Consider the following 25,054-nt stretch of genomic DNA (forward strand, 5'->3'; position numbering starts at 1 on the left):
TAAGAAACAGTATCGCTCACCTCCAACAAAGATACATCCTCCCTCTCGGAATCGGAAGGGGAAGAATCAGCTGGTTCAGAATTAGACTGAGACTTTGCGGCAGCGGTGGTGGTTTTGATAGAAGAGCGTAGTCCTCCATTGAGACGTACTCCGAATGGGAATGGGATTGGAATTGGAAGATGACTAGCAGTTGGAATACACCTAGGTCTACGACGTCTTAGTCCATATCCATCTATTGGTTGTATCGCTTTAACACTTGTTTTTGCCATCTTCCTCCTTCCTCTCAATCTCGCGAAACCCTAGCAGAAAAAGGCAATGTTTTTTCCCCTTCTCTTCTCCTGTTATATAACTACTTTTAGGCCCATAATCCTTATTTTGATAACTTGGGCTACGATATGTTTCTTTCGATACTCCAATGATTTATTAATCACACGTCCCTCTTCCATGTAATAATATTTGTGCAAAGGAAAATTAAGAGGAAAAAACACATACGTATAGGTAGGTATATTTTCATTCATTCAAAGAATTTGATTATTTTGTATAATGCATATCATGATACTTATTAGTATAGTGTATACTTCTTGCTTTTTGTTGCAAATCTATTTGTACGGTTTTATATTATTCTACTCAACTCTTCCCCATGTAATTTTCTCACCTCTTTTCTCATATATGCATATACAAAGGATAGATAGCTTAGCATTAAAAAAAATTATTTTTTCTTTGTTACTCTTTTTGCAAATTGCACCTCTAAATGATTTTGGTTTGTTTTCTAAGTTGATGCTTGCTTCTTGGATTGATGTTAATAATTTTATCATTGGTTCATGATCATGGTTTTGATTATTACACGACAAAATTGCAAATGAATGCCATAATATTGACGAATGCAATCAATTTGATTTCATATGTGCTTTGCTAATTATTTAATTCTTATGGTTTGGGTTCTCAAAGTGTGCCCAAATGATATATGGCTTGAGGCGCTAAAGCAGTTTTAAGATGGAAATACAAAATTCGATCCCCCGTGCTAACAAATTCTCCCTCCCTCAATTTGATAACCACTAACATTTTCTTATGAAAAAATTGGTAAATGTTCATACGGTCAATTGTATTAAGGCAAGAAAATTAACCAACAAAAATATCTAGTGTTATATTTCTCCAATGTCCCAGATCACTAATCTAATAAATATTGGTATTGCGATCTTGATGATTGAAATTACTAATGACTTGGAGATTTACTTGGGAACTCATATGATTAGGTTTGAGAGTTTCCCATAGCTCTTTTAAGTTCATGTTGGATAAGATTTAAAAGAAATTGTCGGGATAGAAGGACGACTCTCTTTCTCTTGCAAGAAGAGTGACTCTTGCCCAATCTTCACTTGCATTTACCATGGGAAAGGTTAATCCTTTCCCACCATGGGAAAGGTGAATTTGAACCCTTGATATATTAATAAAAATATTCAATGGTTGAGATTGTCCACTTGCAACCCATTGATGACTTTTTGTTTTAAAGATTTCACAATTTTTTTTACCCCACATGATAAGGTTTAATGATATTTTTTTATGGGCTATTGGCACAATAATGGACAATGGGCCTATGAGTAAAACGAAAATCACAAAGCCCAAACCAAAACATTATATTGGAACCCCTGCCTACATATTTCTGACTCCGTAAAAAACACACATAAATTCTATTTGGTTAAATAAAATTGGTAAAATAATTTCGACCTCCTGAACCATGTTTTCAGAACTTGAAGCATCGATGAAATACTAATTTTCTTCTTATTTTTATTAAAAAATATGAATTCTACATATGAGTTTATTTGAAAAGAGGTACTAAAAATGACGATGAAAAACTTTTGGGGGACTAAAAATCAGAAGAAAAAAAATTAGAGGGACTAAAACAATTTTTTTTTTATATTTATAGGGACCAAAAACATATTTAACCCTATTTTAAAATATTGTTATATAATTTTTAGTATTGATAAAAAATTGTAAACAACAGACAACCAACAAAATGCTTTTTGTACATTAGTATTTGGTAGATTACCAAACCATAGCAGCACACATGATTCACAATTAAAGCATATCCATACTCTGAACACGTATAATTTTCTTCATTCATGAAATAGATCACTTAATCATTCTCTCAAAAAAAAAAAAAAAATTGCTAAGCAGCATGTCGTATCTAAAAATCCATTCGATTTGCTAAGCAATATATCTAAATTTATGGGGAATAAATCTATTCAATTTATTGTATTCACTGTTTATTGTCAATTTTTTTTAAAAAAAGTACATACATAAAAAAAAATTACGTGATAAATCATTTATGTGTAAATGGGTGAAGTGCATATATGATTTCATAAAAACAGGGGTGTACTAGTAAACTTGTTAATACTATTAAATATTAACTTTTTTAATCATTGAAAAAACAAACAAAATAAAATCAACTTGTTTGAGTGCCACATGGAGGTAAAAAGTAACATTTCCCAAACGAAATCATATATGCACTTGATCCTAAAATCACAAACGAAATAACCTAGGAAGACTTGGTGATGGATGATGGAAACATTTTTTTAGCCAAGACCTATTCGAGTCATTAGCACAAGCTACTGCCCAGTATATATGTTTAATATACATTTGCTAGTTTTATACAAAATAAGTGATTTTTTTCCTTGTATACATAGTGTCAATGAAATGACATAGAGTTCACATATTTGCATGATTTTAACTTATTTCAAAACATCTTCCCCACAAAATTTAACCATATATTTTAGGAAAAAGATTCATGTACCACTCTTTTGGTACACCCTTTCCATACACCCATGACATGGCATTAAAAAAAAATGAAAAAACATAAGAAATAGATTATGTTAATTGAAAAGGAAAAAAAGAAGAAAAAATTTCAGATCTCTCTCTCTCTCTCTCTCTCTCTCTCTCTCTCTCTATTCATGGTCGAAGAACAGAAAACCAAAGGTGCGACTCTCTCCACGCGACCAGGTCTCTCTCCAATTATCTCCGACGGCTCCATCTCAACCCTCTCTCCGACGGCTCTATCTCTCTACCCATTCTTAGGCGACGGATTTCTCCATCTCTCACTCAACCTTCTGCGAAGGATCTCTCCATCTCTCCCTCAACCCTCTGCGATGGCGTCTCTCCCTAAATCGTTCCAACAAATTCCGATCTGAATACAACGAAGGAGATTGATTCTTGCTCCAAACCCATCTGTAAGTTTGAAATTTGTCAATTAATTTTGTTATCTGAAGCCATATTCTTTTATCATTCCTCTAGTGTGGGGGTGAAAAATTGAAGTATTTTAATAGAAAACATTGTATAGATTGAAACATTGTTACAGTCTGTTAATTTTGTTTTCATGTTTTTATTTCCCAATTTTTTTAACTTTTCTATTCAGTTTAAATTCAAATGGTTTATTATAAGATTTGGTTAGGTTAGTTTATTTGTTTGTGTTCAAATTTTAATTATGTTTGTATTGAAACAGGATCTATGATAGCTTGTAAATTTGCAGCAATGGTTCCTGATAGAGTTCTCTCCATGGCCTTGCTCAATGCAACAGGTGGTGGTTTTCAATGTTTTCCAAAGGTACTATATTATGTGACCCTTGTATAAATCTGTGAAATGTTTCGATTTTTTTTACGGCGTTATGTGATTAGAAGCATTGGTGATGCAACTTTGTAGCGCTAGTTAACTAACTACATTGGGAATTGGGATTGGGTGTCTTTGTGGAGGGAAATGTATGATGACTTTAGTGTATTTTACATTGTTTTATGAGAGAGATAAGTGACAGAGAAGTGGTAGTTGGGATTAGAGAGAGAGAGAGAGAGAGAGTAATATAGAAGAGAAAGTCACGGTGACTTTCCCTCCACAAAGTCACGAATCGCGATCCGGGTGGTGCTTGCTAGTCACACTTTTTAATTACAAACGTAGTTCAGGATAGTGAAGTTGCATACATAACAAATGGAATTTCTTACTACTGATTTTAGGTGATCCTTGAGGGTGGCAATTGAGTCCAATTATCGATCATCCAAACCTTTAGGAGAAATTTAGTTGAAAATTTATTTTTCTATGCTTTTGAGTGAGAATTTCGTAGTACTGAAATTTAGATGTTTGAGTGATTAAATGTATAAATAATATCTAGATTCAGCTGTTTGCAGTTTTTCCAATGCTTAATACAAATTTAATCGGAATGTATCTGCAATTAGATATATAATGTTGGAGTTATGATCTGTTTGACACATGTACATGGTTTCCTATGAACTATTATCGGCCTTTGCACTAGTTTGGAGTTTTCCTCCGATCCTTATAAGAGGTTCTTGTTCTACCTTTTGCAGTTTGACCGACGAAATTTCTGTTGCTTACCGATTCTTGAAGGCAAAGAGTCCTGAACAAAGAGCTGAAGTTGACTTGGACACCCACTATTCACAAGTAAAGCACGTTCTTGGTTTTATTTATTATTTACAATCAACATATAACAAATTGTCTCCCTAACCCCTCTCCCCAGCTATATTAAACTTACCATTAAAGTAGTGATTTTAAAAAATTGAATCACTCAAGGTGTATTCGTATATGATATAAAAGAGTCTGGATTATCATTTTGTAATGAATATTAACATTAAGTTGAAGAAGGCTATCTTGTTTTTTCAGTCTTGGGTCTACTCTGAAGTTTGAATTACTGTTAACAGCCTAGAAATCTGTGTTAATGTGCTATCTTTAGGATGAATATCAAAAACAAATTTTATATATCACGTGCAGGAATATCTTGAGGAATATGTTGGAACCGTGAAGAGGAGAACCATATTGTATCAGGTACAGCACAAACTGAAAAGAAGCTTCAATTTAGGTTGTTGTCAATTGTCATGACTTGATATACCCAAGGTGAAAGATAAGAAAGATCTTGGAATCATGAAAGTCAAGGTCTTGTATTATCAGTTTAACAAAGAGGAGGGATTGGTTGTACTAGAAGAAAAGATGAAAAGTGTATGGGAAGGACCATAACATGATATAGTGGCTCAAGAAAGAATGAGTGATTCTTTGATAATTGACAGATTTCTTTGTAATGTTTTGACTTGGATGTGTAATATTAAGGTATTATAAACATTCCTTATTTATTGTAAATCAATGGGAAATTTATCAATGAAATATCAAAAGATATAGATTCTATGTTTCTTGAACTCTTAATATCATGTGAAATAGTGATAAAGACAATTTGGTCATGAAAATAAAATGTGGTTACACCTTTGTTAAAAAATGGTTAAACGCAGATAATTTTTGGATAGTTTTCCTAAAGTCTGTCAAACAATGAAGATCATTCACCTCACTTTATTATCATCAAACAATGAGTAAATAGTTTAAACTCGAATACATAAAATGCCTTAAAATGATATTGTTTTCACTACATTTTATCACTTTTGATATTTCAGCGATAACTCGCCTTAAAATAATATTGTTTTCACAGGAAAATTATGTATAACCAAATATTTGAAGTGTGTAACCACAATTTTACAAAGGTGTAACCATGTTTTTTTTCTTTCATGTGTTTAAACCAATTTTACAAAGGCGTAACCATTTTATCGAACACATGATCTCATTTGATCACTGCACTAATAGCCTTTCCAATCATAAATAACCTGATTTACAATCGGCGAGTTTATCACGCCTAAAGACGGACAAGTTCTAATTTATGAAAAAATAGTGGTCACGTATTTGTAAAAATGTAGTCATACATACCATATATTTGGCTAGTTTATATTTCCCAGATGTAAATAATCTCGTTTAAGGCGAATCGAACGTATGATCTCATTTGATCACTGCACTAAAAGCATTTCCAATCATAAATAACATGTTTTACAATCGGCAAGTTTATCACGCCTAAAGACGGACAAGTTCTAATTTATGAAAAAATAGTGGTCACGTATTTGTAAAAATGTGGTCATACTGACCATATATTTGGCTAGTTTATATTTCCCAGATGTAAATAATCTCGTTTAAGGCGAATCGAACGCATGATCTCATTTGATCACTGCACTAAAACAATTCCCAACCATAAATAACCTGTTTTACAATCGGCTAGTTTATCACGCCTAAGGACGGACAAGTTCTAATTTATGAAAAAATAGTGGTCACACATGTGTAAAAATGTGGTCATACAGACCATATATTTAGCTAGTTTATATTTCCCAGATGTAAATAATTTCGTTTTAGGCGAATCGAACGCATAATCTCATTTGATCACTGCACTAAAAGCATTTCCAACCATAAGTAACTTGTTTTACAATCAGCAAGTTTATCACGCCTAAGGACAGACAAGTTCTAATTTATGAAAAAATAGTGGTCACGCATGTGTAAAAATGTGGTCATACAGACCATATATTTGGCTAGTTTATATTTCCCAGATGTAAATAATTTCGTTTTAGGCGAATCGAACGCATAATCTCATTTGATCACTGCACTAAAAGCATTTCCAACCATTAATAACATGTTTTACAATCAGCAAGTTTATCACGCCTAAGGACAGACAAGTTTATCAGCATTTTTGTCTCTATCCTCGATCAGATCATCTCCTGCGCTACTGTTATGCCATATTCTTGCCCCTAATCCAACGGCTCAGATATAAAACAAATAAAAAAATAAAAAATGAACAATTTTAAGGAGAGAGAAACAAAGGTGTGTTTCTGTGTCCATCTTCAGTTTCATGACTACTATGTTAACCATTTTTCAGAATTTGCCACAAATTTGTACCCATAATGCATGTATCTTTAAAATTTCCTTTCAAAAACTCATGCCACACAAATCCCGTTTATTCATCAATGGATTAAGTTAAATAAAAAATCTTAAAATGATAGAAATTTTGGGAAATTTGTAATTGAATTGAATAGAGGGGAAAGAAGAAGAAATCATTGATTTATCATCTTAAAGAGCCTCTGTGTTTTTTTTTTGTGCAACACAAAATGCTCTCCATTCACTAGCAAGATGTTTTTCCTGCATAGCATAATTTGTTTCTCAGCAGAAGGATCTGGCCAGACGAAGGACACGAGACCGTCGCCATGAAAACTCGTACTCCACCACCGTGCAAAGCTTTTGTTGGTGGCGGAAAACAAACAGGATCACCGGAGAGGGAATTGCGGCGGATGATTTGAGATGAAAGGGGGTGAGGGAAGTTTGAGAGAGAGAGAGAGAGAATGGTCTCTGAATGAATCAGAAAAACAAAATAAAAAATGGGTTAAGTGGAGTGTGGGGCCCACATTGTCATATGTCATTTTTTTATGTGGAGGTAGGATGGTGTTTGCCACATGGGGATGTTCACCTATCAGGACCCAATTGATAGCATGATAATAAGATTTCAGACCATATATTGTTATGCAGTGTTATACAGTTTGATATCTGACAACAAGTTTGGAGGCTACTATGTGATGGTCTCTATCTTCTTTCCCGTTTTAACTTTTGAGACAAGGGAGACGAACGAGGATGTGGCTGACTGCTAATAAAAAAAAAAGGTTTTAACATAAGTTAGGATTAGCACTAGAATTCTGTAACTTCTTAGAAACACAACATAGTACTTAATTAGTAGATAAGTATTTATTACTTCAACTCAAAGACATTATGGAAATCATAATTAATTTATTATCTTCATCTCATTCTCATCTTATCTCACTTTTTGGTTGGTATAACTGAACATTTCACTAGCAAGTCACAATTGCCATTGCATCAATTGTCTAGCAAGTGTTAATCATTATGTTTGGTGGCACGTGTAATGCAGTTTCTAAGTATACATTGTTATCCTTTTTCATACGAAACTTTTTAGATACAGTTGCGATAGAAACCTCGTAAAATATTATCAAAGGCATGGTCCACCCGCGCGCGGTGTAATGTTCTCATCTCCCAAGTCACACCAAGGATTAAAAACATCTAAAATGCTAAGTTAAAGAAACATATATAGTAACTATGGCTCCGTCTACCGTGAGAGACCTTAATAGGTCTCCTACGGTGCGCAAGACATAATCCTTTTTTTTTTTTTGAAAGAAGACAGATAATCTTTTGTTAACCGTTAGATAACAAAGACCCAAGGATCTTATCATATACTGTCAGTACCAAATACTTTTTTAATTATTCTCCCTTTCCAAATTCTCTATGTTCTCTACCCAGATGGCCAGATCTGAAGATACCAGAGAGGCACAGACCGAAGAAGCTTGCAATGCTGATACAAGAGGACGCGGCGGAGAGGGGGCAGCCACCACAGCAAGAATATGCAGCAAAAAGAGTGGTTTGGATAGACCCCTCTCTCTCATAGTATATTAATGGCCACCAATTCTTAATTCAAGGATCCCCTCTCTCTCATAGTAATTCAAGGATCACCTTGAGTGTTGAACTAGAAGGATCCCACCTTTAATTTCTAAAGAAATTAAATTTTTTGTTGTGATTTTATGGGTTCTGTTTAGTTCCAGAAGGAAAACGGGTATTTGCATGGCTGAGAAATTTATGAGAAATAAGTAAGGAGTGGAGAGTGAATTGCGAGAGGAAGAACAAATGGAGAGTAATTTGAGAGGTTATGTCTTCATTGATTTTGGTTTTTTTAAGTAAGGATGTTAAGGAACATTGGAGAGGTTGCTGTAACTAACACATATTGTTGGTGGTGGTGGTGGTGCGGGGCAAGAGGGAGAGAGAAAGGATGATAGAACATGATGTAAAAAAAATCTAGTGTTAAGAGAGTATGGTAATACTATGGTCTTCAAAAAATATTAAGAACATCCAATGGTTGCAATCCATTTTACAAACAACAAAAAAAAAAAGTTAAGTCTCCTACGGTAGGAGACCTAAAGAGGTCTCCCACCGTAGCCTTTGCCTAGTAACTATATTTGAAACTTGTACAATCAAACTTTTGAAAATGTGAAAAATGTTTATTTCAATGTTATATTTTCTTTTTTTCTTTAACCAGTATTACTGAGATACTATTTAGCATGGCCTTAAAAACGATAATCCATCCATCTCAAAATAAATATTGCGGTGTACCATTTCACACATACTAAAAAAAAAACATTTTTTTGAGACCTGTTGCTGATTCGATGAGAAAACTCACACCAATAACAACTTGATGTGTGGAGCAAGGGATAATAAAGCAACCAATAATCAAAGTGAATAGAACAGTTATAATCACAAGCCAAAAGTAGAAAACAACACAGCAAGAGAAAAGAAGAAGAGAGAACACAAAGAATCTGTTTACCCAGTTCGGTCCAAATTGACCTAGTCTGGGGGGAGAGAGCAGCCCTCCGTTCCACTATATGATGAGTAACGTTACAAAAGAGATGGATTACAAGAATAAGTCTCCCGCCTAATTCTACCCAAATCCCAGCCTCTTCCCGTAACCAAGAGACTCAATCCTAATAGTGTTTCCCAAGGTGAATCAACCCTCAAAACCTAGTGTTTGTTCCAAAGAGACAAACTCTATACAAACCCTAGTTTTGTTGTTGCCTTTCTAAACCCTTGTTTCAGCCCCCTCTATCTCAAGGTTTACACTGATACAATGCCTATATTTATAGTAAAAGAAACTCCCATAAAATTGTACCAAATCTGACCCAAAAAATACGTTTCTGAAAAATAACAGCAAGCAAAATCGGGCCCCGATTTTTCCAGTACCAAACTGCTCCCAAAGACAGCCAAAATCGGGCCCCGATTTTTGCCATTCGGGCCCCGATTTGTACTTTCAGCAAACATCAATTTTTGGCCTCCAAACTCCAATTTTGAGTCACTTTCACAACAAGACCTATTAAGAAAAGATGTTAAATGAAAAAAAAAAACGATGATTTTATTCAATTGCTCATATTATCTATTGGTATATTTACATTATCATATATAAACATAAAATGAAAAAGAATAACGTAAGAATGATGACATTAACTAAAAGATACAATTAAATAATAAGCAATTAAAATTACAAAAGTTAAACTTATAATAACTTTTGAGATATTTTTTTTTGCCAAATGTGATATTTATTTTGGAATGGAGGAAATAATATTTAAAAAATAATGTAGGATTGGAAAAATTTAAGTTTACGTAATAGATATAATATTTATTTATTTGAAAGAAAAGATATGATATTTATTTTTAATTAAATATTTTCTTTTATAGTTTTTTTTGTAAGTTTCCTCCACTTATAATAATATATTTGAAACATTATTGAACATTTGATGCAAGCTTCTCTTTTAACCAAAATTTGAACTAATTCAGCGAAATGAATGTGGCAATCTAATCCCCTCCTCTGTTAGAGTCAACTAGTATAGTGACCCGTGCCAAGCACGGGAAATAAAAAACTTTTAGGATCAAATGTATAGATTTTATATTATGTTATAGTATTAAAGTCATCTTCACTTCTAACCTTCTGTCGTTTCCTTTAATCTTTCTTCCCCTTCACAAGCCAATCACTGTCGGCGCCATGTAGATGTGGGTTCTGGTGGTGCGATCGGCGATTTATTCACCGCGTCTCCACCTACACGGTCCCTCTTGGGGCTGTGTCAGCGACCTCCGGTGCCACCATCGTCGCGGTTTTCTGCGGTTTCTTAAACCTCCTGGCAGTTCTTCTTGTCTCTGTTCACATCTGGGTCAAAGACTGTTGAATCTCCTACTGGTTGTGACTTCAACAGCGGTGGTTGGGCGGTCCTCCGCCATCGCTGTCGGATTGTTGGGTTTGAGGTTTGTTGGGTGGTGTTTTGTTGGAAACGGCAGTGGATTGGTGGAAGCCACTCCCTGTCGACAGGTTTAATTTTGTCCTGGTTACGGAGTTCGATATGCTATTGTTTCGTTGCAGGATGTGGTGGGTTCATGGATCTGTTTTGTTTCTGTGTTGGCGGACAGTTTCATGTGCCACGTTTGATACGGAGAACCTAATTTGATTTGATTTTGGTTGCTCTTGTATTGCTCCTCCAAGATCATCCTTCGTAACAGGTGTTCTTGGCTAGAAATGGTCATGCACTTTTGTCCGTGGTTGCTGCGAATTGTGGGTGCGGGTGTTACCGTGTTGGCGGTGCTCATGGTGCTCAGACCCGTTGATTGATCATCCCTCGATCTGGCCTTCAATTGGTTTTGAGTTGCTTTCTATTGGATGTGGCTAGAAATGGCTGTGAAGCTTACTGTCGCAGCATAGTGGGTTGAGGTGTGGGGTTCTTTATCTGTGTTGGCAGTAGAATCTCTCATCTTCACGAAGTTTGACTCTATTTAACTTGGTGGAGGTTTTCAAAATCCTCATCAGTCTACCTGATGTTGGACTGTTTAGCTCGAAAGAGACGTTATGCTTGTTGCTTTCGTAAGGAGTTGTTGGTTCTTGGATTCATTCCGTGTTGACGGTTTGTCCATACACCGCATGTTACACATCCACTGGTGTTGTTTTTATTTCTTCGTATCACCCGATTGGGTTGACTTACACTTTGTGTGGATTGACTGGGTTAGGTTTATGTCCCCCCAGTTTTTTTGTATTTTTTTCCTTTTTCTTAATAATATATATGAGCACCAGACATAGATTGGAATTTGCAAGACATTCCATCTTTTTGGACTGTTTTCTATTCCTTTTTTATGTCAAGGGACTCTTGCCTTATCAAAAAAAAAAAGTGTGGTTATAATTTAAATTTGACATGGGAAAAAAATATCATCTTAGCATATGTAATATTTTTGCAAAAATATGTCAACGTACTGTATATTATTATTTGTTGACATAATGTATTTTATTAATCATAAAAACTAAAAAATCTATATTTTTTTATATAATAGTCAGTGTCAGATGTATACACCTAGTCTGTGAATGCAAACGTTAAATTTTTTACGGGTGTGTATAAGTATAGTTTGGGCTACAGAAACGCCGATTGTTATTTTTTTTATTTTTTACAAAATCAATGGTCTAAAGTAAATATTGTATTTTAGGGTAACAACGATGTAAAAAAAAAACGCTCCGCGTATTGTTATACCTGAAATAAAAAAAATGACTTCCAAACAATACGCAACTTTTGTTTTCTAAATTATAGCAACAACAATTGTAAAACATAACCAATGATCATACTTTTTGAAAAACTTCACGATACACAACATTTGTGGTCTCCTTGCAAACATTATTATCTTCATCCAAGATGAGCAGCTTCAAACCTTTTCTAGAAGTAACTCGAGAGACAGCGACATAGAGTTGTCCATGCGTGAACACAGACTTAAGAAGATTAACTCCCACTCGAGATAAAGATTGACCCTGACTTTTATTTATTGTCTTTACAAAACAAAGCGTCAATGAAAATTGTCTGCGCCTGAATTTGAAGGGTAGTCCTGGATCACTCGAAATAAGATTCATCCTCGGAATGAATACCCTGGTAGCTATGAAGCCCGGATACTCCAAAACGGAGACGTACCCGTACCGGATACGTATCGGATACCGATACTCCACGGATACTCGCGGATACGTATCCACGAAGTATCGGAATTAATTATTTTAATTTTTTAAAAATATTTTATCGGATACATATAGGATACTCCACAGATACACCAAGATACTTATATGATACTTCACATATACGTATCTTATAAAAGATGAAGGGTAAAAAAGTGAGATAATATTGTAAATTTTTTGTAGAGATGCATATGGTTCAATTTTAGATATGCATCATTAGAATTGTTTCTCGATAAACCACTTAAATTTATACTTCTTGTGGATGAAGGTAATGAGAGAGGTGATTCAATCAATCAACATTAGATAAATTTGTGTTGAGTTCTTTTAATGATGTTTCTCTTGATACCCAACATATAAAAATATAATATGGTTTATAAGAAAACTTTACATTTTTTTATTTTGATCACTTATATTATATAGGGTTTATCTATTATATATATAAAAAATTGTGATTGTTATAATAATATAATAATAAAGAGTAATCAATACTTATTTTCTTCAATTATTTTACACACATATGAGTTTTAATATAAACAATTTGTCAACGTATCTTAACCGTATCGTATCCTAAATTTAAAAAAATTCGCGTATCCGCGTACCCGTATCGTATCGTACCCGCATCCGTATCCGTACCCGGGCTTCATAGCCTGGTAGCTACCCTTTTTCCTGTAATTACGATAGCAACTATCATGCTCTTCCCTAGATGTGTAACTGTCAGCCTCGTACCATTACACAGTCCATTGGCATGATCGATGTTTCTCATCAGCATAACTGGACATCCCACCCTTAGTTTCAACCGGTGATTTGGAATTCTAGAGCTCTTAGTACCATTAAGAAATTCTGTTGTGAACCACTCGCTTTGGACATCAGAATTTTCACCCGATCGACAAACAGAATCAGAGCTTAAATACTTTTTCTCTTCATCTGGAATCAGTGACATCATATATTCGTTAACATGCTCAGCTGAATCAAGCGTTGGTGCGAGTATTCCCTTTCTTGGAAAAATAGCGGGTCACCAAGGTTATCATTCAAATCGGGATACATAAAGTCTATAAGTGACATCAACGGATTTGTTGTGTCTGATATGAGCAAATCTTCAGGAATTTCTACCTGCATTTCACCATTCTCATCCGAAGTGTCGTTGACGTCTCTAATTACCAAAATTAACAATTTCTTCCTGCTCTGCAGGTACCGAAGATGCACCTAATCTCATATTAACAGTAAGCCTCAACAAATTACAATAAGCCCATATCTTTGATGAATTGATTGAGGCATCAACAATATCTTGCCTCGTTCCTTTTCGAACAACAGGCAATATCTGCCTGAAATCACCACCTAAAACTACTGTCATTCCACCAAAATGTCTAAACTCGTTTAAGGGATCATTCTTGGACATGATATCATGCATTGATCGGTCAACTGCCTCAAAGCACCATCGGTGCATCATTGGAGCCTCATCCTAAATTATCAACTTTGCAGCATGCACCAGGTCTGCCCTAGGACTATCCTTTTCCATCGTAAGCGATGATGCCTCATTAATCTCAATAGGGACTGTTAGTGTCGAGTGCACGGTTCTTCCACCTGGTAATAGAAGAGTCTCTATAGTGCTGGATGCAACATTCAATACAATTAACCCCTTCGATCTAACAGCAGCCGATAATGTTTTCCATATAAAGGTTCTTCTAGTACCACCGTAACCATATAAGAAAAAGAAACCACCGTCGTCAGAATCAACAGACTCCATGATTTTGTCATGCACACATCTTTGTTCATCAGTTAGCATCAGTAACATATCAGCGTGTGTCTTTTCCAGTTCATCTTTGTTGTAATTTAGCTCATCAACGATAAGCTTATTTGTGAAAGTTGGCATGTCTGTTGCGTTTGGCCTGGGCATGGATTTGAAATCAGTAAGTGACTGTCTGTTTTCCTGAAGCAGCATTTCAATTTCAATCAAACACAGGTTCTTCACGTCATCGTCACTGATATGCAGATCTTCATATTAAATGTAAAGTCACGAAATTAATATTAACACCCTTGCATGCATATGTGTGCACGTTGAAGAGAAATAAAAAATATTAGCTTTATATGAGAATCCTTTATATTTAAACATATCAGCCTAAAAAATGTGGAAAATGCTGAATGGTATTGTAGAGTTAGTAACTCTTAGTTTGTTCTTTACTATATCCTAAAAAAGTACCTCTTAACTACTTAAACTACTCTAATCAGCCTTTACTATATCCTTGAAGACACACCCCTCGAAAACAACATTGTCATCAAGGTTGGAATGTGCTAAATTTCTTAATGTATGATAGTCTTCAAATGCATCACCCTTATCCCTATTTTTTGTTAGTAAAGTACTATTTTTCTTCACATCTTCAACAATAACATGAGTAGTTTCTCTCCACTTCCTTTGCATAAGCTTTTCATTTTGAGAAAAAGAGAGATAGAACCATTTGAAATAAATTATTTGTCTAAGAAACTTTTATAAAAATAATTGCCTCGTCCATGTCATTTGCACCCTGATGCTAAACTCGTCATCACAGAATTCCAAGCAATTTTGGCTTGTGTTGCTTCAAAAACAACAACAAAGGAGTACGCAAAGAAAAGTGCGGTGGAGACAACACTAACAAAGCGTATCTCAGTGGAGACATGTTTTTACTTTGAATTTTAATGTTACCTCTTAATGCATTTTAAGTGCAGCTTTTCCTTTTAAAGTTGCATAGTGACATGCCATTTGTTCTAATTCTCATCAATGACAATTACAACATGTTCTAGCGTTAAAAAGAAAAACATATCATTATGTCTTGAAACATGCCTATTTTCATTTCTGTCTTTGTCATAAAAACTAAAAATGATAGTAAGAGAATATAAGCAATGCAACGGAAATTAACGTACTTATTTTATTTACTTTTACTCGAACAATTTACATATTTATTTAAGTTTAACTATATATATATATTTTTTAAATTGAATATTAATCTACACAAAGTTAGTGAATATTTAAGTTATTTGAAATCAGTATAAATTTAAAGTAACTTTAGTATAAATTGTAAAAAAAATTTTACAAAAAATATAACTCGTAATTTTGTGTAATTTTTGTAAAAATATTATATAGTTTTATTAAGATATTTGCTTTTACAAATATAAAGTATATGTAGTTTACAACTATATTTTATTTTAAATTAGTATCTTTATCCTAACTAATAAATTGTTTCAAGGGGTTGAATAGTTCAAATGGTTTGAGTTAAGGAATAAGAAGTTTGAGATACTGTGGTCAAACTGAAACGAAAGAGTAAAGATTAATCTAACAACTACAAATTTGTGGGCTACAATCCAATCTCATATCCTCTTTACATTCACAATATCTTTTTTTCATTCTTATCCTCAATAATGCCTACACCATTTCTCGATCTAACTATTCCAGTTTAACAATGCTTAAATACTGAACTATCTAATTCTTTCACCTTTTCACCCACCCACTTAGTTTCTTGTTGGCACTTAAAATTAATCTTCTTCCTAGTCATAACGTCAATGATTTCCATATATGTTCAAGTAAGGGTGCCTTTATTCCATGTTCAAAAACAGATCATACTCTCATGAACTAACTTCTTTACCCACACTTGTTCACAAAGGTGGGGGACCCTTCATTATTTTTTACTTCATTCAGGCATCGATGTATCCACCTTTGCTCATTTAACATTGTACTTGAGCTATACAACACGTTTCTTCTAGGCACCGACCTAATGTTCACACTATTATATACTTGGTCCATGCCATAGAGATTCAAAGTGTTTCAATTAAATTCAAGTGTTCAAGTTTTAAACAGTAGAATCTAGTCCAAGTCTTGAAATTTTTATAACATTTAATTAAAGATTTTTTCTATCATGTGCAAATTTACACATGTTAAGAAGTTTAAAGTAGTATCGTTGATTTGGAACTTGTGTATTTTCTATTAATATGTAATTTTTTAATAAATAATTATTGTTTTTCAATAAATAGTTGCTGCTTTTGGATACTTTAACATGTGCAATAATGCACCCTTTAACTATATATATATATATATATATATATATAAGATATTTGTTAAAAAGTTATGTGCAATTATTTGTTAATCCATCCTAATGAAACTTGATTGCATCAAGTAATAGATTACAATGAAAACCGACCCATCATGTGAACACATGTAGGCGCGGATACAAAAGCATGTTTGCTTATTTTGAAATAGGTCTCCTCATCGATAATTAATTTTTTTCATACCCATAACGATCATAAAATTATATTTGCTTAAATTTAATTTTTTTTTGAATATTTTTTTTAATTAGACGACGAATGAATTGAATGATTCTATTTCCCTCATCAATGGAACTCTATTCAGTTCATTAAAAAACAATGACATATTGAAAGTGCCCATCCCACTTTTACTAAAAAAAAATAAAAAATTCAGGAGAAAAACAGGTATATTTTTATTTTATTTTTTAGGAAAAAGAATGGTTTGCATGGTATAATATGAGTTAGAGTGTCCGTTGTACTCTCTTTTATTATGTATTATTTTTCATATTAAAACTCAAAACCTTTTTGTACCAAAAAAAAACTCAAAACCTTTAAATATCCAATTTTATTCATTTTACTTCTGATAAAATATATTTTTTTTTAATTTTGATTTAATGCACATTAGGATTATAGAAATAATTTTTTTTAATGATTTCTATAATAAAAAAATTCATAATAAAAACACTAAAAATTTCAATTCTTGTAAATAAAAAACTATAATAATCATTTATAAGTATAATAAAAATTTCTACAACTAATTAATTAGCTTATCTTTAACTTTCATTTAAAATTTAAGGGTGACCATTGTTTTTCTGTTAAATTTTAAATTAGCAACCACATAATATCAAATAAGTTATTTTTCCCAATTTTTTTATCAATATGAAGTTCATATTTTGATTGATTCTCATGATTACCAAGAACTTGCTTGGTTTGATTTATTTTTTATTTGAAAGATGGTTTAATGATATATTGTTTACCAAGAATAGTAGAAACATGTATTGAAGATTCGGATGAGGGTCAAGAGTAAACACAACTAAGAGAATGAGACATACCTATTTATTATTGCTTGATTTAAAATATTCCTTGAATTTGTTTTTTGTGATTGACTTGATTGAAGCATTTCAAATTTCTACAATTTGTTTACCTTTAATACAATTAATTCATGGGTTTTATTTTTTAAAAAATAAAAGAGGATTTTTTTTTATGATGGTTTAAAAGTCATTTAAAGTTGATTGACTATGGAAAACGGAAAACTTGTTTTATATTCTCAAATGATTTAAAGAACTCAGTGAATTTCTTTTTTAAGATATCCCTGATTGTAGCATTTCAAAGTTTCAACAAATCATTTATAATTAATACAATTAAAGTATGTGTTTAATTTTTGAAAGAACAAAATAGGATTTTTTTATGCTTATTTAAAGGTTATTTAGAGGTACTTTCTAACAATTTTTTATGTCGTATTCACGCGGAAGTCACGATCCCTTGCTATAAGCATACACAACAACTAATAACAATCACTTGAACTATTTTATTTCTCCCAAGTCTTTGGAATCAAATGTCGTGAAACAAAGAAAAAAAAGATAGCCTATTTAGAAAGTTTGTACCAAATTAATTTCATTCAAAATATTACAATGTTTATTTCAAATATTACAATGCGATCACTTATTTAGAAAGTTTATACCAAATTAATTACATTCAAAATATTGTTGATCCTTAGAGATATTTGTCTTAATTAAAAAATAATAATGTCTCGAATTTTCATAATTTATAAACATAAAATATAAACTCCTTAATTATTTGGTCAAAGGTTTATTTCATGGCACTACAAAAAAAAAAAGTTTTATTTCATGGCATTCTTAAATTTTTCTCGAAAAAAGAGTTTTCTCTTTACTCTTTTGTGAAAATGACTAAATGAGCTGTAACTATATAAATCAATTAATATTTTTTTATTATTTTTATTAATTACCATTTACATTACAACATATATGGTGTTGTGATGGATAAATTAAATATGTCAATTAAGATTATTACTTCCCTCAACAAAAAAAATAAAATCATAACAAATTAAATACTAAAATTTGTAAGCAATAAACGAATATACAATTTACCGAAGAAAAGAGGACATGAGATTGTTGGTTTGGAATTGAAACTTGGGTGTTGCCATTTGATAGTGTGTGTGCATGATGTTTATTTTTTATTTTGACTAAACCGACTTTAAAAAATGGAGAAAATGATAAACTCCATTATAAACTAATTGTAGTAAAAAGCATTAAAATGATGATTAATTTATTAACTAATTTCATCAAAATAATACTCATTTGTTCCATTTTTCAGTCTGATTACATATAAATTATAACAAAAAATTATACAATTCTTCTTTGTATAAGAGACATAAAAAGTGACTCATCATAGTAGAAAATTTATCTAGATTCTTTTCTAATAAGAACGACTATTTTTTTTTAATCTCAAAGTTTGTCATAATGTCATCTAATTTTTTCCTCTAGGCCCTCGTGTGAAGAATATGTTGTCTTGAACTCAACCACCAAATAATCGGTTTCATCTATAAAATAATATCTCAATATTCTTATTTTTTGTACTTGTTCGTGATTTCTTGATTCAAATCACCTGTATGCATCAGAACCATAAAAGCAAAAAAAAAATATATATAGTATTCATTTATGAACCATCCATAAATTTAAACAGAATAATAATAAAGAAAACAAAAAAGCATAAACAATGTCATAAAAACATAAGGAAGAATAAAATAAGTCACCGGAAAAAAAATTAAAGGAGAAATGAAGATTTTTTATATAGGAGAGACGAAGAAACTATTTTTATGTTGTGAACGTTTGATTCATCAAAATCGCAGCATGAAAGAAATATTACTCTTGAAACATTGACATCAATGAAAAAAATATGAAGAAAAAAGAATAAAAAAACTAAACAATCTTTGTGTGAACATTTGAATCATCAAAATCACAACATAAAGGAAATATAAATCTTGTAGCATTGATATCACAACGTAAAAGAAATATAAATCTTGTAGCATTGATATCAAAGTAAAAAAAAAAATGAAGAACAAAGAATAAAAAACTAAACAAAATAGAAAGAAAAAGAAAGAGTGACATAGAAAAAAAAAACGGGGGATAACAGTTGTGAATTGTGATGTGAAATTATGTCAATCCAAATTTCTAATTTATACACTTGTTTCACACCGTAATTTGGTATAATAACCATTATTTTTTTAACATTCTTAAAAAACAATTGTTCTATATAGGGTATTCATTTACAAAATTATTTGGTCATGAATCAATTTTAATGTCCTTAAATTATTTTAATAGCCATTAAAAGCGTATCATAAAAAAGTGTCCTATTCTAAGTTTTTTTTTTTTTGAAATCTCCTATGCTAAGTTTGAGGTGATTTTGACATATATATTTAACATAATCATTTAAAAATATCGTAAAAATAGAGGTCATTTTTTTTTTCTTCCGATTATGTGTTTTTTTTATTATTATTATAATATATGTAATGATCCAAGCTTAAACAATTAAAATTTTGATCAGTGATAATAGTGAACATTTTCTCACTAAATGTTTCATTAAAAATAATAATTCTTATTAATAGTTTGTTTTCATTATTGTTTTCACATTATAGTGACATTTAAGTTTGACCCTTTTTTATAATAATATTACAATATATAAACTTCTTTATTTTCTTAACGAAAATACGACATATGCTATTTTTTAAGAACGAAAATACAAAACATAATGAAGTGTATCATTTGGTTTTGTTACTTTTAATTTCAAACACAAAATAATTTAGATATAAATAGATTCGTGTGTATATGTGTGTGAAAAGAAAAAATTCAATTAAAATAATAGTTCAGATATATTATATATTTAATATTCCATGAATAGCAACACATGAAATTAGAATAATTTTATAAAACTCAAATAAAAATAAAATTAACAGCATTAAATGTCAAATTCATTGTGAGCAAAAGAAAACATATATATATATATATATATATATATATATATATTTTAATAATATGGCTCGTTGATATAAGTTATAAAACATTTAAAAAAAACATAAAAAAAATAATGCATGTTTTTTTGTTTTTTGTTAATAACATGGCTACTTGATATAAGTTATAAAATATACAACGACAGTCTTAAATTTAATCGGTTTCTCTCAAAAAAAAAAGATTAGTTTAAATAGGGTATCAATCGGTCAATGTTACAACAATATTTTTCATTAAAAAAATTATTATTAATTTCTTTTTTAGAGAATTTATATATTGCATTACATTATAATACAAATAATATAACACAATGATATAATATAATTGATACATATGATACCAAAAATGAATTACAAAAATTAATAGTGAAAGTTATAATAATGCAAAGTTATAATAATTCCAAAAATAATGCATAAGAATAAAACAACATTAGAGTGCCACGTGTCGTGACTTGAAAGAAATTCTAAAACATTAAAATGTGGTGACACATGTCAAGAAGAGAAGAGAAGAAAAATGAAATAGGTCCTAAATTTATATAATATAGATTCATGTTGGTAATAGCATGGTAATATTTTGATAGACTTTTTTTTTACGCTAATCTTTTGTTTACTTGTGTTTTATTTTGTAAATTACTGGCACTTGGAATGTATTGAATTTTTCAAAATCTCTAATCCTAAAGAGGAGTACTTAATACTACCAGTACTAATTAGATAAATAAAAGACGTGCTCCTTGTGAAGGTTTTTGCCGTCCACGGTCCGCTACTTCGAGTTAAAGCGGTGGGTCAGGGTTACTCCAATCCAATGGTTGAGTAATTCAAGACAATGAAACCAAAGGAGGAAATGGTCTCAGAGAGGAAATGGTCTTTCATTTCATAATTAAATTGCACCTTTACTATGATCAGGGGTACATCTCACATAGTAGTATGGATATTTTATTTAATTTTTTTTAGCAGAAACTGGAAATTGGAACTTATCTAAACATGAAAGGACAAAATGGAAAAGTCAAAATCTTTGATAAACGCTGACGCATAAACCTATCTTGTGTTTATCCATCATAGTAATATCTATCTTACGTAAGAGATAATCATCATAAAAGGAAAAACACTCTTGTATGCACATTTTAAATAAATAAGTACTTTATAGTGAAAATTGGCATAATCAAATGTCAAACAAACGATAGTGCAATTTCCTTCCTCTACCTTCATTTTGCCTTGGAATGAAATAATGGACTGAAGGACGACACTGACATGTCACAAGTCTTATGGCTTTCTTCTCTCATAAAGTCTTTTTCTTGTTCCAAATTTCAATTTTACTAATTAATTAAGTAAATTAAATTAGTAATTTTTAATTCTCATGACGCGGTTTCTTTACGGCAAAGACCGCGCAAGAAAGCTGACTTCGTGTGAAGAACTAACCAAGGAGCCAGCCAGCCACCTTCAAATACATTCATTTCAACCTAAACTAAACCTCATTTCATCGGGTAGCACTTTGGTGCCATTAATGGCACCGTGCCATTAAATCTGGGCCACACAAACACATTGTCATTGCATATGGGTCACACAATACATCTATCTTGGTGCCATTAATGGCCCAGATTTAATGGCACGGTGCCATTAATGACACCAAAGTGCTACCCCGTTTCATCACAGCCGTTTGTTGTGGTATTAATTGTGTGTGATTGAATGGACCCCACATCAATTATTTTTATTTAATGATGAAAGATATATTACATTAAATCTTGAGGCCAATAAAATCAATGAACCCAAAAAGGTGGCAAATTCTAATTTAGTTTCTTATCTTGTGCTCTTAGCAATTTCTAAGATTAATAAGAGAAAATCACTTCTCTTTATTTCGTTTATCATTTTATTAATCTTAGAAATTGTGTATTTTATTAATCTTAGAAATTGTGTATTCATAATTTTAAAAGTTTAAAAACTAAATTAATAGTTCAGAATGATAAAATGATCCATGGGTTAGAGGTGTCCAACGAAGCTGGATTCAATCCCCACAAAGCCAATTGGTGTGCATAGTTTGAGTGTGTTTGATTTAATAGCTGCCGAAGAACGCGTTTGGGATATCGATAAGATTGAATCTTTGTTTCCAGATGATATGGTGCAGGCTATTCTCGACACACCTCTGTTTGCTGAAGTTCAGAATGATAGAATAACGTGGATGATGGAACGTAATGGAGGTATACTGTTAAGACTGGTTATAAACTAGCTATGACAGAGTTGCTACATACTGATCGATTCCATGTTGAAGGAGAATGGCATAGAATCTGGAAGGTGAATTCCCCTCATAAAGCTCGTAACTTGTTATGGAGGATTTGTAGAGAGTGTGTTCCGACGCGCCTTCAGTTACAATCACGACATGTTCAATGTGAAATGATATGTCCCTGGTGTGAAACAACTGTTGAGGATGATTGGCATGCTTTTGTGGGTTGTACGGTGGCGCGTGAGAGTTGGTATTGGGCAGGACTTGCGACTGTGCTCCAACCGCGAGTTGGAACTGTGAGCAGTTTGGTAGACTTTGTCTTTGATATATGTCGTTCAGAAAGCCGAGATATTGCTGGTCGGGTGGCTTTACTTCTTTGGCAAATTTGGGGTGCACGAAATGATGTCATTTGGAATGACGCTCATCATACTTCAACGAACATTGGGAGATCAGCACTAGATGCTTGGCAACAATGGCAAGAGGTTCATAAACACCCGTCACCACCGGTTGTACAACACGGACAAAGTAGAGTGCAAGGTAACAACTCAGTTTGGGAGAAACCTAGCGATACGTGGTTGAAGTGCAATGTGGATGCTGTGTTCCATGACCGTAACCATATTACATCTTTTGCGTGTTGTGTTAAAGACTCCAGCGGACAATTTATTCGTGCTCAAACAAAATGGCAGCGGGCAAATATGACAGTTTTGGAGGGGGAGGCAGTAGCCTTACTCGAGGCCCTTCACTTTGCTAATGCGAACAGATGGGATCGGGTTGTGTTCGAGTCCGACTCATCTACTCTAGTGCAAGCTCTATCGTCTACGGACCATGGTGATTCGGAATTCTATGCTATTGTTTCTAGTATTATTTTTCAGTTATCTTTACATTCCAACTTCGAGGTGAAGTTTGTTAGGAGACAAGCGAACATGGTTGCTCATAGTTTAGCTATGGCGGCTTGTTCTTGGGCTAGTCACCTTATTTTTGATTTTTATCCTTCTTGTATTGAACATTGGTTGATTAATGATAATAGTTAATTTTGCTTTTGTCAAAAAAAAAAGTTTAAAAACTTATATTTTCAATGTAACATTTATTTTTAATTCTATTTTTAAATCTTTTTCTTGTACGTATCCTTAAAACACAAGTTAACATTTTCTTTTTATAAAGTGGATAATAATAACTCGAGATTGATGCCCGAAGTTCAACTTTCACTTCTAGATAGAGAAAGTATCTTGTTAGTCGATAGTAATCCCTACATACACTGTGACATCGTGGGTAGCACTTGGGTGCCATTGGCTTTGGTGGTTTTGGGTGCCTTTGTCTTTATCTTTCTTTTAACCAATAATTCTCTCTCATCAAAATAATTTATTTTAATCATTCAATCATCACTCTCTTTATTCTAAAATACACTAAAGTCATCAAAGTCACCCAACACAAAGTAACTGAAGTGCCACCCGTGGCATCGTGGTGGAAATGTCACATGACATTGTCCAACCACAACGTGACATGTGGCTTTCTCATTTTAAAATAAAACTAAAAAGCTTTGTAAAAGAGAGAAAAAAGAAGAAAAAAAAAATTACTCCCTTCGTCTTACTCCCTCCGTCCCTTAATGTAACCCCCCTTTGCATTTTTCACATTTCTTAAGAAAAGTTGTCAGTGTAATTAATGTCTCTGTTATGTGTATTAATATTACCAAATTGTCCTTTGTTTGTATGTGTATTAAATTTGACTATTCATATTTCAAGACAAGTTAGAAGTATTAATTAGGGGTATGTTTAGGAAAAAAGTAATAAATGCATCTAGTAATTTGAAAAGGGGGTTACATTTAGGGACAAAAATAAAATCAAATGGGTGGTTACATTAAGGGACGGAGGGAGTATATTAGATGACCTAGATGACTTAGACGCACATACCAATGCATATTTTTTTTATCTTTAATATTTTTTTTTTGAAGGAGATCTTTAATTTCTTTAATTATCTATTTGAAAAAATTATGAAAATTTAATATTTTGAAAATATTAATCGAGACGAATCCAACAACATCTTATATGATAGTATTATTTATCTTTGTATATTAGTAGAAAAAACATGATCAAAATATGTCAAGTCAAAAGTGCAAATTGTCAAACATATCATCTAATAAAAGACGGATGGAGTATATGTCATATTGTGATTGGAAAATATGACACACAAATGGGATGGTGTTATAAACTTTTTTTTCCGTTCGGAGAGGCTTTTTCTATTTTGGTGAACTCATAAATTTCAACTCTACTAAATTTCCTTATATAAAAAAAGGAATTGGGACACTTGTTAAGAAGTTTAAAAAGGAAATTTTATCTTGGGA

At 32.3% G+C, this 25,054-nt stretch overlaps 1 protein-coding gene and 1 long non-coding RNA gene across 2 annotated transcripts; both read left to right on the forward strand.

Annotated features, from left to right (window-relative positions):
• Nucleotides 1-2,752: 2,752 nt before the first annotated feature.
• LOC146903334 (uncharacterized) lies at nucleotides 2,753-5,183 on the forward strand. The gene is made up of 4 exons (XR_015023093.1): nucleotides 2,753-3,221; nucleotides 3,494-3,594; nucleotides 4,344-4,437; nucleotides 4,765-5,183. It is a non-coding gene; the product is annotated as an uncharacterized LOC146903334 (long non-coding RNA).
• A 2,971-nt stretch (nucleotides 5,184-8,154) lies between these two features.
• LOC146903335 (uncharacterized) lies at nucleotides 8,155-24,055 on the forward strand. The gene is made up of 5 exons (XM_085737232.1): nucleotides 8,155-8,272; nucleotides 22,556-22,693; nucleotides 22,765-23,312; nucleotides 23,403-23,678; nucleotides 23,990-24,055. Exons 1-5 carry the CDS (start codon nucleotides 8,155-8,157, stop codon nucleotides 24,053-24,055), a joined length of 1,146 nt encoding a protein of 381 aa, XP_085593358.1.
• Nucleotides 24,056-25,054: the final 999 nt, after the last annotated feature.

This window comes from Medicago sativa, chromosome 8 (genome assembly GCF_051527215.1).
Source record: "Medicago sativa cultivar Bolivia chromosome 8, Bolivia_mono, whole genome shotgun sequence".
Taxonomy (NCBI): domain Eukaryota; kingdom Viridiplantae; phylum Streptophyta; class Magnoliopsida; order Fabales; family Fabaceae; genus Medicago; species Medicago sativa.